The sequence below is a fragment of the Thamnophis elegans genome, chromosome 16, assembly GCF_009769535.1.
Source record: "Thamnophis elegans isolate rThaEle1 chromosome 16, rThaEle1.pri, whole genome shotgun sequence".
Taxonomy (NCBI): Eukaryota; Metazoa; Chordata; class Lepidosauria; order Squamata; family Colubridae; genus Thamnophis; species Thamnophis elegans.
Window position 1 is genome coordinate 37,527,941 of NC_045556.1, and position 15,036 is coordinate 37,542,976.

The window sequence follows — 15,036 nt, forward strand, 5'->3', positions numbered from 1 at the left end:
CTTTCTTGCGCCTCGTATATAAAGCCGTCCGTTACCTTGACGCAGCTAGTATTCGTCGTGCAGTCGGCGTTGCTCGTCTTGTTCCCCGGACCGGAGAGAAGAGGCCGATCCCGCCCGTCGGTTCCGACGCCATGAGGGAGATTGTGCATTTGCAAGCAGGCCAGTGCGGCAACCAGATCGGCGCCAAGGTGAGCCGAGCCGGCCAAGAAGGACGAGGAGGCCGGGTGGGGCTCGGGAGGCCTCCCGCGCCGCCTTCTCATAGCTCTCCCCGCTTTCCCGCCCTTAGTTCTGGGAGGTGATCTCGGACGAGCATGGCATCGACCCCACCGGCACGTACCACGGCGACAGCGACCTCCAGCTCGAACGCATCAACGTCTATTACAACGAGGCCACCGGTGAGTCTGCCGGGCGCAGGGGCTCGGAGCTCGCCGACGCTCGCGAGGCGCCCAGCGGGACGGGAAGAGGGCGAGGGGGCTTCGGGTGTTGCGGCTGAGCTGGCCTTTCCTTCGCAGGCGGCAAGTACGTCCCTCGGGCGGTGCTGGTGGATCTGGAGCCGGGCACCATGGACTCGGTGCGCTCGGGCCCCTTCGGGCAGATCTTCCGGCCCGACAACTTCGTCTTCGGTAGGTGATGCTCGGCTGGGCGACGGTTGTTTTGGGGGAGGGCAGGTGGGGCTCCCCGCACGGCCAACAAGTGAAGGGCGCAGCGCATTTCCTCCTTTGCCCCTTGGGATGGGGGGACTTGAGGTTAGGGGCTCCAAGGGTCGCTTGTTTAGGTGATCTAAGCGGGTCTTGGGGGGTGTTTGCTGCCTTTCTCGGGAGGGAGGGCTGGGGAAGGGCCCACGGAGGCTGGTTTGCAGGGAGCCCCATTTCAGGAGTGTTCCAGGCAGGCGCGCTGGTCTTCCAGCCCTAAACGTGCCAAGAGCTGTTCAAGCAGGACAAGAGCATCACTAGGCAGAGGCGATGTCACTGGCAAAGGTGGGGCTTCCAAACGCTGCCATCTAAGTGGGCTGCCATTCTAAGTGGGCCGTTTGCTGCTCCTGCTGAGTGATTGTGTTTGTGCACAATTCTGACTGAAGCCCCTTAGGGGCTCCTCTAATGGGTCTTCATTCTCCTACTCGCTTCCCCCTCCCTTGCAGGTCAGAGTGGAGCAGGCAACAACTGGGCCAAGGGCCATTACACCGAGGGGGCCGAGCTTGTTGACTCTGTACTGGATGTTGTAAGGAAAGAAGCCGAGAGCTGTGACTGTCTCCAGGGTTTCCAACTCACACATTCCCTGGGGGGTGGCACTGGCTCTGGCATGGGAACGCTCCTGATCAGCAAGATCCGGGAAGAATATCCCGACAGGATTATGAACACTTTTAGCGTGGTCCCCTCCCCCAAAGTGTCAGACACGGTGGTTGAGCCCTACAACGCCACTCTCTCGGTCCACCAGCTGGTGGAGAACACAGATGAGACCTATTGTATTGATAATGAGGCCCTGTATGATATTTGCTTCCGGACCCTGAAGCTGACCACTCCTACCTATGGCGACCTCAATCACCTGGTGTCCGCCACAATGAGCGGAGTGACCACTTGTCTGCGGTTCCCAGGCCAGCTAAATGCTGACCTGCGCAAACTGGCAGTCAACATGGTCCCCTTTCCTCGGCTACATTTTTTTATGCCTGGCTTTGCTCCTCTGACCAGTCGTGGGAGCCAGCAGTACCGTGCCCTGACGGTGCCTGAGCTCACCCAGCAGATGTTTGATGCCAAGAACATGATGGCAGCCTGCGACCCCCGCCATGGGCGCTACCTCACGGTTGCGGCAGTTTTCCGTGGGCGAATGTCGATGAAAGAGGTGGATGAGCAGATGCTGAATGTCCAGAACAAGAATAGCAGCTACTTTGTGGAGTGGATTCCCAATAACGTGAAGACCGCCGTCTGTGACATCCCTCCTCGTGGCCTTAAGATGTCAGCCACCTTCATTGGCAACAGCACTGCCATCCAGGAACTCTTCAAGCGCATCTCCGAGCAGTTCACAGCTATGTTCCGCCGCAAGGCTTTCCTGCATTGGTACACTGGGGAGGGCATGGATGAGATGGAGTTCACCGAGGCCGAGAGCAACATGAACGATCTGGTCTCGGAATACCAGCAGTACCAGGATGCAACAGCCGAGGAAGAGGGTGAGTTTGAAGAGGAAGCAGAGGAAGAAGCAGCTTAAGAGACTGAGAGGAAAGTCACACCTGTTTGTTCTGTTCAAAGGTGTTGCAAACTTTATTTGTTCAAGACCTCTGTTTATGTGTGCTGCGTCGTCTTTATGTTGCTTGTCTGATGCTGAACGGGCATTAAAAGCATTTTCAACCTGTATGTTGTCTCCGCTGTACTTCATCATAATAAGCTTTCCGAGTGCTGTTCCCAAAAGTTAGGGCGTAATGTTCACGGATAGCTGCATGGAGGGGGGGAGAGAGAGAAAAGCCCCAAGTCAGCAGCTCTGCATGCTCCAACTGGTTCTTTCTGACATGTGGCAACACAGGATTGAGTGGTATGTTAAAAGGGGACGGGTGTAAAGACTTCATTGTCCTTTCCCTGCAAGTAAAACTTCAGCTGGCAGAAACAGTCATAGAACAGTGTTTTTTTTAAAGATTGCAAAGGATCTTACTGGCCAGAAGACGGACAAAAAGTGTTGCCAGTAATCTTGCTCGTCATGTTTCATAACTAGGACTAAGCAACTGTCAGCCTGAGCCAAATTGCAGCTGCTCACTGAACTCGGGTGTTCAGTTCTGTGTAGCCAGAGGGGAACAAATGCTTTACATTCAATACACCTCAACTGCCCCAGGAGCTAATGGGGAGGGGAGAAATTTGTCTTGACAGGTCCCATCACTTACTTGGCACAAACCCAGTGTAGAATGGAACCAGGCCTCTGCTGTTGTAGATCTTTGTGTTGGGCCAGTAAGTGTGGGGCAGGCGCTGTCCAAAACTATACATGGGGTTTCTCAGCCTTTCCTGAGGAAGGGCAATCGAGCGTTAGGCAGGAAAGCTTGCTTTGGGATTGGCTAAATTTGATGCTACAGCATATGTCACCTGCCCTTTGCTGCACAGATGTAGCCTTGCAAGAGAGAAAGGGCTGTCAAGCTGGACCCCTGGCCAGGAGTCTTCCCGAGGTAGGAAATTAGTTCTGGAGACCAGTTTGTTTCATCTGTTTTAGGGAATGATGGGCCCTGCTCCCTCTCCCAGTCTTACCTGGTTTCTATCAAAATTATTCATGGCATCTTTCACTCCCTTCAGGTAGTTGACGCCCATAATCCAGCTGAAGCATGGGATAAATCCAGCATATCCTGTGAAAGAGGTTCCAGGGAGCTGGTCAGGACCAAAGTGACTGGCTACAACCCTTCTTATGCCTTCTAGGCCCAGAACAAGGGTGGGGGTGAGGCTGTGGCTTTTTAAAAACCAATCTTGCCTAATGAGAACTGGGAAGGGGCTGAAGGTAACCTTGGGGTGCACATTTTCTCTGTTCTTCCATGAATTACGCTTCAGCTCTTAGAACTCCTGGCCACCTCCTTGGCATGCCTGGAGGGCATCGGGCAGATGCAGGTGTTCCATCCAACACTTCCCAAATTGGCATGCTAGAGCAAGCTGCTGAAGGTGGGGGAGGGTGCACTGGCTGAGGCATTGGGGAAGATTTGGGGCAGGGAGGGACATGCTGTTAGTTCAAAAACTGCTTCATTGCTCAATGTGGTTTCATTTTCTCAGAAAGAGCCCCATGTGCTTCAATGTGCTTTTCCTGATCCCATTTCTCTAAAGTTAAAGAAGCCGAGCCTACAGCAGGGAGCACTCTGGGTGAGGGAAGGAAGACTTTCACCATTGCCAATAGTTTACCTGAAATAGCTTTTCGCTGAATGAGATTGGGCAGATCCAGCCTGGGGGTCCGGTCAAACCGCCTGACATCCACAGTTTCTGTTACCAGTGGTAAAGGCACTCCTTCGGTCCTGGTTGGCTGAGACCCAAAGGAAGAACAAAAAAGCAATTGTGCCTGACTTCTTGCAGGGAAAACGCAACTACCTTCCAAAGCAATGGAAGCTGGTTGCTGTGGCTATTAAGGCTTCAGGCTAAACATTGGGAAATGAGTTTTAGTCCTGGTTAGGCACAAAGCCAGTTGAGGGCAGCAAACCTCCTTTCTTGAGTTCCAAGTGGTAAGTTTCTTGGACTAAAGTGCAAAAAAACCCAACCCCCAGACTCCTTCCCATAAGTGCAAATGAATATTGTCAGAGGGCTCTTGCTGGTCTCATGTTCTGGGCAGGTTCATGAGGAAATTGTGGCTCCCTCTGGGCTTCAGGGGTAAGGGGCTAGACCTAACACTCCCAATCCAATATTTACAGAAGCTGTTGTACTCACTGGGGGCAACACCATCAGGAATAGCTGTCTACCATTGAGGGTGGACAAAGATCTTGACTGCAATTTGCACCTTGGTCAACATGAGAATTGCCCCAGGATTTAGGTGCCCCTACTGTGGTCTGCTCATTACAGCTGGTCTCTATCTCATGGTCTGTTTTTGAGCACCTACCTGATCATTTCCTGCACGGCAAGGAGGCCCCCTCCAGCCCTGTCCGCACACCAAGGACATGCCAGCCTTGCAAGGCCCTCGGCGCTCCTCCTGACCACACACCAGCGCAATGTCTGGATGGCAGAGAAACCTTTGCTCGGCTTTTGGGGAGAATTGTGAGCGGGCTGTGGCTGCAAACTGTCTCCACCCGGGCCCACAGGCCAGCCGGATGCCGGGATGATAGGGGATGACTTTTCCCTGAGCTGCCAGTGGTGCTGCATGGGCTTCTGCCCATCGAGGAGGCTCAGGCAGGGGAAGAATCCTTGGTAAAGGGTGCTGGAAGTCTTGGCTTGGAGCAGGAAAGCAGCCGCTGTAGGGTACAAATCCTAGAGGGGGAAATAAAGGGAGAAAACCAACATCCTAAATTCAGCCTTGAAAGGAGCCAGAAAACCTTTTCAGTCATTCTGGGGATCCCTACAAAGCCAGAAAAAAGGAGGTAGGGATGGGCAGCTGGCAGTCAAGGTGGAAGCCCTGCCCTCCATGGGCAGAAAGCCCCTTGGTTAATTCCTGACATCATCCACCCACGGAGTGCTACTCTGGAGCAAGCAGGGTTTTTTGTTTTTGTTTTGGTAAGAGGATCTTTTTGGTGGTAGGATAACATTTTTCTGTGAATTTCTATTACTTGGCCAGATCTGCAGTTCTGACTGCGTTATTGTGCCATGATTCCGTCCTGTTGTTTCGTCCATCCCGAGCAGAAGAGCCAGCAGGAGTTACCCCAGACACCCGAGGAGCCACCTCGCCCACTTGGGCCACAGCTTCCTTTCAGGGGCTCACCTGTGTATCCTGGGATGTAGGACTGGCCCTGATCCAACCTGTCTGGCACAGGGAGCTTTTGCTGGCTGAAGTCTTCTGTGAACTTGGGCCTCTTCAAAGGTGTGAGAATGGAGCAGGGGCTCTTGCGGACCTCGGGGTCGGTCAGCATCCTGGAGGTGGTTCTGCCATAGCTTTGCCCAACATGGTAGCGGACCTGAGGGTAAAAGCCTCCATATCTGGAGAGGCACCAAGGAATCCACGTGTCAGCATGCCAGAAAAACGGCATTCATTTAGCATCCCTCCAAGTCGCCAATATAAGAGGTCTGCCCATGGCAATTTTATTGCTTTCGGAAATCCAATAAAAGGTTTAAATAAAGGGGTGCAAGGGGAAAAGGGACGGGGAGCAACCTTGGGGGGGGAGAAAGTCAACCTAATCCTGAAGCCAGGAAGCCTTTGGAGGGGCTCAGGTGAAGAAGGCCCGGCGGGTAGCCCTCCAAGGTTCCCTAGAAGACAGCCAGGTAGACTGCTCCTGTGGGGGGAGGCTCTGCGGAGAGCCTGGCGTTACATCGCTTCCCTCCGTCCACGGACCCACCCGGGGATGTAGTAGGGCTCCTGGGGGAAGAAGCTGCACTTCTGGGCTGCGGTCATGGTGGGTCAGCGCAGCTGCTCCCCGGGTGCCTTCAGCTGCCGGAGGGCCGGGCCGCGTCTCCCGGGCGACCATTGTGAAGCGGCCCGCCTCCTCCCGGGCAGCCCCAAGCCGAGCGGGGCCGCCGCCGCCTCCCGTCCCACCGCCCAGGCTGCGCGGGGCGGCCGCCAGAGGGCAGCACAGGACCGCCGGCCCGGACGCCGCCCTGCCTCGCGGGGATGTCGTTCTGCCGCCCGCCGAGCGAAGGTTCCGCCCGGGGGTTGCGGCGCCCGGGGGACCGTTTGGCCGACCCACAGGGCGAGGCGCCACTTCCGGCCGCCTGGCCCGGTGAGCGGGGCCCGCGGGGATCTCGGGGAGGGGGAGGCGGGGATCCGAAGGCCTTGGCGCCCGCCCGGCTTTCCCAGCACGGGAGGCCGATTAATCGCAGGGCTTCTTCCTCTTCCTCCCGCAGCAGCAGCAGCTCCTCCTCCGTCTCCCTCCCACCCTGCGGGCGAGGAAAGCCCCGCCGGACTGAAGGCTGGAGGCCTCCGGGGAGCAGGTGGGTGTCCGCCCCCCCCCCCCGCCTGAGGAAGGGGAGCCAGGCCGCGCCTCCCCGTCCCGCCTCGGCCGGCTCTTCCCCGGCTCTGGAGTGAGGAGGGCCTGGCTGCATCCCGGCCTCCTGGTGGCCTTTGCCTCCTCGGGGCATGGCTGGAGGAGGGGAAGGGGAAGCTGCCTGCCTGCCTGCCTCCCTCTTAAGGAGGGTCCCGACTGGCTGGCCTGGGATCCTCCCAGCCTCCCCTGCAGGGTCCCAGCTGGCCTGGCCTGCCAGAGCTTCTCTCTGGGTGGCATCCTGGGTGCCATCAGCAGCAGAGGCTGGGGATGGGGGCTGTGGGCATTTGTCTGCGGAAAACACCCTCGGCTGCTCTCCAAGCGCAGCTGCCTTCCTCAAGTGCCTCTGCCGGGCTTCGCCCACCCACCCGTGTCCTGAGTCCGGTCAGTTTCAGGGCAGAGTCCAGTGGGGTGAGTGGGCTTGGCAGGGACCCCCTTCCAGATGGAGCCTGCAGCTGTGTCCCTGGAATGACTCTGCACCTGAGGCTGGTGTGTGTGTGTGTGTGTGTGTGTGTGTTTTGTGGGAACACGACATGCGGGTGAGTTTTGAGCTTGTCTCCTGGTGATCAGGATGAGCTTTCGGTGGTTTCTAATTTGGATGGAGCTGCAGGATCAGATCTTTGGGAACGAAGGAGATCCCCGAAGAGCTCTCTACCAGGAACAGCAGCTGACGGGCTCTCCGTTGTCAGGGGCTCTTGATATGCTTTGGCTTTACTGAACGCATTCATGTGGTTTGTGGGGTGTTTGCTGACGTCTGTAGCCCCTGAGAAATGTCAGCTAGAGGCTGCCTGTGCTCCACGGGACTTTAGGGGGGGGAAAATCTATATCCCTGGAAATCCTCTGTTGGCAGCGCATCCCAACAGCCCCTAATTTTTCAGCTAGACAGCAGCGCATCTTCATTTATTTTGTGTTCTGGAACTTTTTAAAAAAAAAAGAATCGTTTAAGTTAAACTCTCAAAGTGAAAAGCAAAACAAACAAAAAAAAGCAGCACACTCAGCAATTGTCCAGAAAAAACATCTGGCTCTCTTCCCCTGTGCAGCTGTTTTTATTCTCAAGAATCAGCGCTGGCTCCCAGTGCATATTTCTTCAGCCTTTAGCTCATGCGAGAGGCCGTGCCTGGCGAATCCTGGTGCCGGTGAAATGCCGGCTCAGAGAAGCTGCCTTCTACACCTGCCTTTGACCTCCTGTGCCTCGTGCAGGGAATGGCCGCCAGGTCGTGTTCCTTGAGTGGGGCTTGCCTCCCATCTCATTTGTAAGGGGGCTTTGGATCAGCATCAGCTGCCGCCAGGGAGCCGCAGTTAGAAAGGGACCAAAGAGAGGTTGCCCCTCAATGCTTCCTCTGCAGCTTTTCTTCCCGACCTTTGGCAGTGGCTTCCCCAACAAACACAGTCCTCCTCCTCCTCCTCCTCCTCCTCCTCCTCCCTGCTTCAGAGGGAATCACTTGCTCGGGATGAGGCTAGCTCCCCCTCCCCCCGAGGGTCGGGGGTGGCAGGGGTGGCCCTTGTCTGTCATCCACTTGTTGCCAGTAACCAAATTCTCTCCTTCCAGGACGAGGGGGCAGCCGTCTTCCATCCCCCAGAAGACGCCCTGGTGGAAGATTGCCCAGGTCGCAGCTCCAGTGGTGAGGCCCAGCTTCTGATGGCTCTTCCTCCTCCTTTTCCTGGCTCCTTGTGTGGAGGAGTCCCTTACCCTCTGGGGTCCCTGTTTTTAGATACCAGCCAATAGGTAGTTTTTGAAATGGGAGGTTGGCCACAAAGACTGTGGACCACAGAGGTTGTGGTAGAGAGGTAGGTATTTCAGGGCCTCGGATCTCCTTCTTTAATTGAGCCCCCCTGAAACCAGGCCGAGGGTTTTAGTCTCCTGCAAGGTGGGCCCAGAGGCTTCCTGCAGCCGTCAGTGCAAACCCCCCTCCCACCCACCCCTTACTTGGACTTCACAAGTTTGGATCCGTGTGCTTTCGTGTGTCCCTTTAGAAAGCTTTTCTTGTTCTTTTTGGCTCTGGGAAAAGAGAGAGAGGGAGAGTCCAGAGCAATACCCAAGACCCTTTTTTTCTTGGCCCTCTTCTCACTCCAGAGGGAGGGGGAGGGGCCGCCAGGTTCCCCCCATCTACGTTTTGCATAAAACAAGCTTTAGCAGGGTGACCTTTGGGGGGGGGGGGCAGGGAGAAACAACATTCTCTTGCGTAATAGTTAGATTGTCCTCCTAAAAGAAATTCATCCTATAGGATGTGTGATGGGTAGGATAGAGATGTTCGCTCAGGGTGGGGCGGGGGGGGGGGAGGCAGTACAGGAAAAATTGCTTGGAGAAGCCAAGTTCGGTAGAAAAAAAAAAGTTTTTAAGTTTGGGAAGCCCTTGGCGAGAGAGCCTGCTGTGAATGTTTCCAAAACTTCCCAGAAAATTCTCGCCCAGCCACGGTCTGAGAAGACGGGAGGCTTCCACCAGATGTAAGAACTCCAAGGAAACTTTGGCTGCCTTCTTGGATTCTCTCCTGTGCTCCAGCCCATCCCCCATCTGATCGGTCCGGGGGTGGCCTCTGCCTGTCACCCTCCCTCTGTCTGTCCTTCCTGCAACAGGCAGCCCCTCTTCAGCTGTTTCCAAGACAAACACTGAATTTGCAGAAGGAGGGGAGGTGGAGGCTACTTCCTCAAATTAAAGGCCTGGAGCCCCAGGCTGTCAACCTGCCAAGCTGAAGGCCCAGCTCCCTCTTCTCCTTTGCAGGCAGAGGCTCCAGCAGGCCAGAGTTGCTTTCCCCCTGGAGGCACATTGCTTAGATCTCCGCATGCCCCCCCCCCCATGCCAAGCCATCAAGTCCCCCGCCACCCTGTGCCCACTCTCACTCAGGGACTCCTTTCACACTGTCCTTTAAACCCCCTTTCTTTGCTGCCTAATTTTTGAGAAGCAGAAACAGCCACACCTGCAGCAGGGTGAGGTGCTACCTCCCCTCCCTCTCCATTTTGTCTCTGGGGGAGGGGGATGTCCTGGCTCAGGCTGAGCTGCCTGCAAAGGACCACTTGCCCAGCATCTCCCCAGGCCTCAAAGGCTGGAAGCCTCCGCTGTTCCATCCCAAACTCTGGCACCTTCCCAGCCCCGTCCCTGGAGAGTCAGACTGCTGGCCCCCTCTCCCTCCTGGGGGACTGCAGGATGGGAGGGTGGGCTCTCCTCCTCCTGTCCAGAGGGCTGTTTTCATGAGGACTGGTAGTTTCACTCTGTCAAACTGGCATCGTCACGTGACATATTGCATCTCTCCCCCCTTTGCTAAACCAGGCGTGGGCGTGGCCAGTGCGTAAAGCATCTGGCCCGTGGGCCATGAGTTTGGCAGCCCTGCTCTAAGGTGTCTCAGGAGCCTGCATCTCCTGCTCCACCACGGGGGGAAAAGGGGAGGCCGAGGGGAGGGAGGGGCAGTTGTGGGTCTCTGCGGAGTAGCATTTCCTGGAAGGGAGGAAGGTCAGAGGGCCCAGCCCGGCCAGGAAGCAGTTGATCTGGCCTCTTGTTGGCTCCGAGTTCCCAGGGGGTCTTCCTGGGTGGAGCGGCTGCCCAGGGGAGACCACTGTAACAACCCCCCCCCACTCTCCACGCGACAACATTCTGGGTGGACAAGGGCTTCACCCTTCGTTCTTCACTTCCACAATCATGTTAGCCATTTAGGTGAGCGCTGGAAAGGCAGAGACGGTTTTCGGGTTTTGTTCAGGAGGCACCAAGGGTCAGGGTAGGAACTCCACCCAAGAAGTGTGTGTGTGTGTTTATGTATGTGTGGAGGAGGCCCCGGGCCATGCGGGGGGAAGGAACCACTTTCTAGCTCCTCTTGTTCCCTGAGTTTTCTCCCTCTCCCTCCAGAGGAAGACCCCTTGCTTCAGAAACTTCACACTCTCTGGGCATGTAAGGACATGGAAAAGGTGAGTACATGAAGTGGCCAGGTTTGCAGCAGTGCCCACCCCCCATAGGGATATCCACCCCCCCCTCTTTCTGAAGGGGAAGCTGTGTGCCCCCCCCCCCTATTGTTCAGGCCTCCTGCTTGGTGAACAGCTCAGGTCTTCTGCTCCCACCACCAGGGGATTCAGCAGGTCAGTTTGCGCTGGTTCCCCTCCTCCCTCGCTGGGGGGCTGGCCCTCTCAGAAGCCGGCTGTCCCCCGTGGGATTTGTGGCCTGTGGGCTGGCAGAGCAGCGTCCCTAGAGAGCCTTCTGGGTTTCCCTAGCTCCGGAAAGAAATGCGCCTGGGGTTTGCCAGCCTGCGTGACCCCTGGGCCTGGCTCCTGGATGTGCTGGATTGCTGTGCGGACCAGAGAGCGCCGGGTTTGCTGACCCACATTGTCCGTGAGCTGCAGGGCTGGATAAAGAACCATGCCAGTGATCAGCCGGTAAGGGGGACTGCCGGGCTCGGCTCGGGCATAGGCCTCAGAGCCTTGGGGTGCCCTGGAGAGGCGCAGAGGCCTTGCCCAGTCGCCCCTCAAACGGGTGGCAGTGGAGCTGCTTCTCCTCCCGAGGAGTATCCGGGCTACTGATGGGGCTTCTGCGGGATCCCCTTGTGGCCAGATGAGGTCGGTTGCCACTTCCCTTGGAGTTCGGCACTTCCTGCAGACTCGGAGAGGGAAGAGGGGTCCCCCGTTCCTCCAATTTCGGCCTGGATTGATTTGAGTCTTTAGATTCACAGCCTCCCCTCTCCCTCCCTCCCTCCCTCTGTCTCTCCCTCTGGGGTCCTCAGTGCGGCTTAAAGCTGGAGAAGCTGCAGGCCCGTCTCTTCCCCTTGCTCAACGGGTGCCACGTCAGCCTCCTGCAGCCCCTGATCAGCATCTATCAGCTCCACACGGCCGACCGCCACCATTTGCTGGGCTTCGTCCTCCAGCTCTGCCGGCAGGGGAAGTTCAAAGAGGTGAGGTGCCCTCGCTTGGCCACTGAGGGGCAGCGTTGCTCTCCCTCTGGGATTGCGAGGGAGGGGCCTGGGAGCAGGTGGCGGCAGGAGGGCTTTCCGGGTAACGGTGGGCAGCCCCCTCCTGCCGGGCTCCCTCGGGAGACCATGTGGGACTCCTGTGGGCCTTCCTGGAGTCTTCCTCCCTCTGAGTCTCCCCCCGCCCCCAGCCAGCCCTTCCAAGGGCCTCTGTGCCTGTCTGAACCGCCCTTCCTGGCATGCCCCCCCCCCCCCCCCGTGGGCAAGTGAGGGCCTCCTTGGGAACAGAAGCCATTCTCCCACCCACCCCCAGCCGTCATTCGGTGCCCCTGCAGTGTCACAAAGGACACGGAAGAGGCCCCTTTGACTGGTGGGGTCCCACGGCTTAACGTGCCACGATATTTCGTGTTGGAGGGATGGCGGCTGCCTCAGGGTGGCCTGAATGCCCTCCCCCCTTGTTCTTTCAGCTGTTTTATTGATGTTTCTTAAGCAAGGTGGAAAAAGAAGATATCCGTGCATCTGAAAGGGGGTTGGGGGGGGGGTTCCCAGCTTGTGGCTAAAGTGGGGAAGAAGGCGTCTTTCCGTGGGGCTGCCTGAAGCGCAGCAGTTTTTCCTCCAAGGGCTGCTCTGCCTCCATTCAGCTGGAGGCCTCCCCCTTGGCTGCAGGGACGGCCCAGGGCGCATCCCGGCCTGGGAAAGGTCTCTTCCGGTTGGAAGGCCTTTCGGATTACGAGGGGCAAAGGCTTCCCCACAGTCAGGCTTCTTTTCCCTGCAGCCCATGGGAGAGGAGGGCAAGTGACTGGCAGTTGTGTGTGTGTGTGTGCGTGTTCGTTTGTGAAAGGTGGGGGGGATTGTTGAATTCAGAATAGCTCCATCCCCAGGGAGGAGGAAGGAAGGCACCGCCAGCCAGAGGCTCTGTTTTGAGAGAGAATTCACCCTCGGATAGCTGGGCTCAGAAAGGAGGGAAGGACGGTGGCCCTGGGGGCTTCCCAGGTGGGCCCCTCCCCGGTCACAGAGGAAAGCGGCTAGTCAGGCATGTGCAACATCCCCTCACTCCTTACCGGCCGGGCTCTGGGCTGCCCTCGCTGGTTCCCATTGGATTCCAGAGAGCAGCCGTTCCCAAGAGCCTATAAAAATAACAGCAAGGGAAAAGCACGGAGGCGCAGTTGGGTTTTTTCCTTGCCAGCCCCCTCCCTCCCCTCCCCTCTCATTTCCATCGCTGATCAAAATAGAAGCCTGGGAATGGCTTCGGCTCCCCCACCCCCACCCCTTCCGCTTTTCGGAGGGGGCAAAGTTAGGTCCGTATTGGAGGCTCGGGATGCCTGTGGAAGACCTCCGCATTTCAAATGCCCTGCTGTGCGTTTAAAGTCACTCTGTGCACTCCTGAAGGAACGTCCAGAAGCGTTTCGGGCTCCCGAGTCCTTGCTGTTAGTCCCTGCAGGCCGAGGGTCTCGGGTGGGGGTGGGGGTGGGGGTGGGGGAAGCTTTGTTTGTAAAGGCTGGGTCAGGTGAGGCTTCTGGACCGGGCACACACACCAGAGGCCAATGACATGGGTGGAGTCCTTCGTGCCCTCCCAGTTTGGCTGTCTGCTTGCAGATGTTTCATTGCCCAACTGGGAGGTACCAGCGGGATGAGTCCCTGGTGCTTGGAGACGTTGGGTGCTCTTGGGGGGGGGGCAGAGTCACTCAGAGGGAGCTGTGCCCCTCGTGAAATGTGTGTGCACTGAGAGGCGGGTAGGATGCCCTCTTGCAGTGCTCGAAGGGGCACAGAGGGAGCATTTTGGCCGCTTCGAAAAATGCCCGCAGGCCACCCTGTGTGCATGCGTGCTCATCCACAAGCCCTTCCCGCTGACTCCTGGCCCTGCTTTATGAACTCTCCTCCCACCTTCCCTTATTCCCTAGGCGGCTACTTTGAGTATGAAACTGAAGCTGCAACCAGACCTGGAATTTGAGCAGGTAAATCCCGTGTAAAATGCAGAAGTCCTCGCATCGTCTTCCTGCTTCTCCCTGAAGTACTAGCTGTCCACCTGCAGGGACAGAGAGCATTCGGGGTCCTTTGGCCCCATCTGGTCGCTCTTTTGGGGTTTCTTCCTGCAACCTTTGAGACCAAGGAGAGCGCGGAGTGCCAATGCGGCTTCCCCCTTCTGTGCCCTAGATGTGCGTCCCGTTGTTGCTTCAGGACAAAACGGAACTCGTGGAAGCTTACGTGGAAGGCTACCCTGAGCTGCAGCAGAGCCTCCTGCGGCTCCTGGACTCGTGGTCCGTCCCAGGCTTCCAGGTCAAAGACCTGGCAAGGTGAGGGGGCTGCTGGGAGGCCGCCCGGGGAGGAGGACTCTTTTCCTGGGGGAGCAGCATTCCCTCTCCCTCAGTCAGCTGAGCCAAAGGGAAATAGCAGCTGACTTTCCCGAAATTCCCTCTGCAGGATGAGTAAACTTCCTTTCTCCCTCCTTGTGGCTTTTGTTCTTAACTTTACAGTGGCTTATAATGAAAGTGAGGAAGGGGAGCCTCCCTTGAGCCCCAGAGTCCCACCTGCTGAACCCCGAAAAGGTCCCCACATAAACGGCCTTCAGACCTTGACTGCCGTGGGAATTCAGTTTCCAAACTCTCCCCGAATGCGTCTTCTGTGCTGCTGATGAATCAGAGCACACTGGGGGGGAGGGGCTGTATGCATGGGGGGGGGGAGGGTGTCATCCTTGGTTAAGTGGCTGGGGGGGGGAATTCTGCCCAGGGTCAGGGGCAGCTGGCAGGGAAGCCCAGGGATCTTGCTGGCTGCACTGACACCCTCCGCCTGCTGGGATCCCTTTCAGGCAGTATCAGGCCCTTCCTGGCAAGTGGCCAGAAAAGATCAACTACAGGACGATGCATAAAATGGCCTTCCGGGTGCTGGACAGATACAGCCTGGACCCAGGTGGGCACGCCTGGCATGTTCCCCGGGGGGTGGGAGTGAGGGAGAAGCCCTCATCCAGGGGGACGGTTGGGAGCTGGATGGAGTCCTGGGTTGCTGAGGGTTCTTTCCAACTGAGAGAGGGAAGAGAGGCCTGGGCCCCACACTCTGAAGGGACTAGAAGGGGCAGGGAGAACGCTGTGAAATAAAGGGTGAGTTTTCCTTCACCCTCTGCCTGCTCCCTCCCTCCCTTCAAATGTCCTTCCCAGAATGTCTTTTTGTTTAAAAAACGGGGGCTAGAAATTGACTCCTTCAGCCTTTCAAAATGGACAGGTCCAGTATTATCACCCACCTTCCGCTTCCGCCTTCAGCATTTTTACCATATTCACCCTCCCTTCCGTGCCCCCACTTCAAGCTTAAGCAAGGCTGCTCTTTACGGCTGAGCTGAGAGCCGGGGTGTGTGTGTGTGTGTGTGTGACTCGAATTGCCCCACCCCACCCCCTGCGATTGGCTAGTAAAGCTTGCTGAGAACCTGCCTGGGGATTGCAAGCGCCACAGGTGCCTGAAGGGCCAACCCGGAGCAGCCATGCAGGGGGCTGTGGGCTGCCCTGTGAGGTGAGCTGCTGCCAGCAGCAGAGGGCAGGCAAGAGCTGCCCTAGAACGTGGGGCTCCCCTGCCTCTCCCTGGGGGGAGGACCTGCTCCCT

At 57.3% G+C, this 15,036-nt stretch overlaps 3 protein-coding genes across 5 annotated transcripts in view; 2 read left to right on the forward strand and 1 right to left on the reverse strand.

Annotated features, from left to right (window-relative positions):
* Positions 1–40: 40 nt before the first annotated feature.
* Positions 41–2,345, forward strand: TUBB4B (tubulin beta 4B class IVb). The gene is made up of 4 exons (XM_032232936.1): positions 41–188; positions 287–395; positions 513–623; positions 1,139–2,345. Exons 1-4 carry the CDS (start codon positions 132–134, stop codon positions 2,197–2,199), a joined length of 1,338 nt encoding a protein of 445 aa, XP_032088827.1. The 5' UTR covers positions 41–131; the 3' UTR covers positions 2,200–2,345.
* On the reverse strand, positions 2,239–6,139 carry FAM166A (family with sequence similarity 166 member A). Of its 2 annotated transcripts, XM_032232939.1 has the most exons (7): positions 5,924–6,139; positions 5,353–5,567; positions 4,540–4,904; positions 3,855–3,972; positions 3,219–3,313; positions 2,864–2,981; positions 2,239–2,424 (listed from the first exon to the last, which is right to left on the reverse strand). In XM_032232939.1, exons 1-7 carry the CDS (start codon positions 5,977–5,979, stop codon positions 2,336–2,338), a joined length of 1,056 nt encoding a protein of 351 aa, XP_032088830.1. In that variant the 5' UTR covers positions 5,980–6,139; the 3' UTR covers positions 2,239–2,335. The 2 variants fall into 2 exon arrangements, with proteins under 2 accessions (XP_032088830.1, XP_032088831.1); XM_032232940.1 differs by lacking the exon at positions 2,864–2,981.
* A 73-nt stretch (positions 6,140–6,212) lies between these two features.
* The window catches only part of EXD3 (exonuclease 3'-5' domain containing 3), a 33,439-nt gene continuing 24,615 nt past the window's right edge, over positions 6,213–15,036 (forward strand). Inside the window, exons 1-9 of one of the 2 annotated variants that reach the window (XM_032232932.1) lie at positions 6,213–6,304; positions 6,429–6,515; positions 8,115–8,187; positions 10,401–10,459; positions 10,760–10,921; positions 11,266–11,433; positions 13,350–13,403; positions 13,603–13,742; positions 14,255–14,355. In XM_032232932.1, the coding sequence (XP_032088823.1) occupies positions 10,451–10,459; positions 10,760–10,921; positions 11,266–11,433; positions 13,350–13,403; positions 13,603–13,742; positions 14,255–14,355 (634 nt within the window). In that variant the 5' untranslated portion in view covers positions 6,213–6,304; positions 6,429–6,515; positions 8,115–8,187; positions 10,401–10,450. The other variant, XM_032232933.1, reaches the window with a different exon arrangement.

Bases quoted from the DNA above. Each gene is read 5' to 3' on its own strand.
- TUBB4B (XM_032232936.1), top strand. From the start codon at position 132: ATGAGGGAGATTGTGCATTTGCAAGCAGGCCAGTGCGGCAACCAGATC. The intron at 396-512 runs GTGAGTCTGCCG...TTTCCTTCGCAG, and splicing joins CTATTACAACGAGGCCACCG to GCGGCAAGTACGTCCCTCGG. The intron at 624-1,138 runs GTAGGTGATGCT...CCTCCCTTGCAG, and splicing joins GCCCGACAACTTCGTCTTCG to GTCAGAGTGGAGCAGGCAAC.
- FAM166A (XM_032232939.1), bottom strand. From the start codon at position 5,979: ATGACCGCAGCCCAGAAGTGCAGCTTCTTCCCCCAGGAGCCCTACTAC. The intron at 3,314-3,854 runs GTAAACTATTGG...CCTCTTTCACAG, and splicing joins TCAGCGAAAAGCTATTTCAG to GATATGCTGGATTTATCCCA. The intron at 2,982-3,218 runs GTAAGACTGGGA...GCCCTTCCTCAG, and splicing joins ATAATTTTGATAGAAACCAG to GAAAGGCTGAGAAACCCCAT.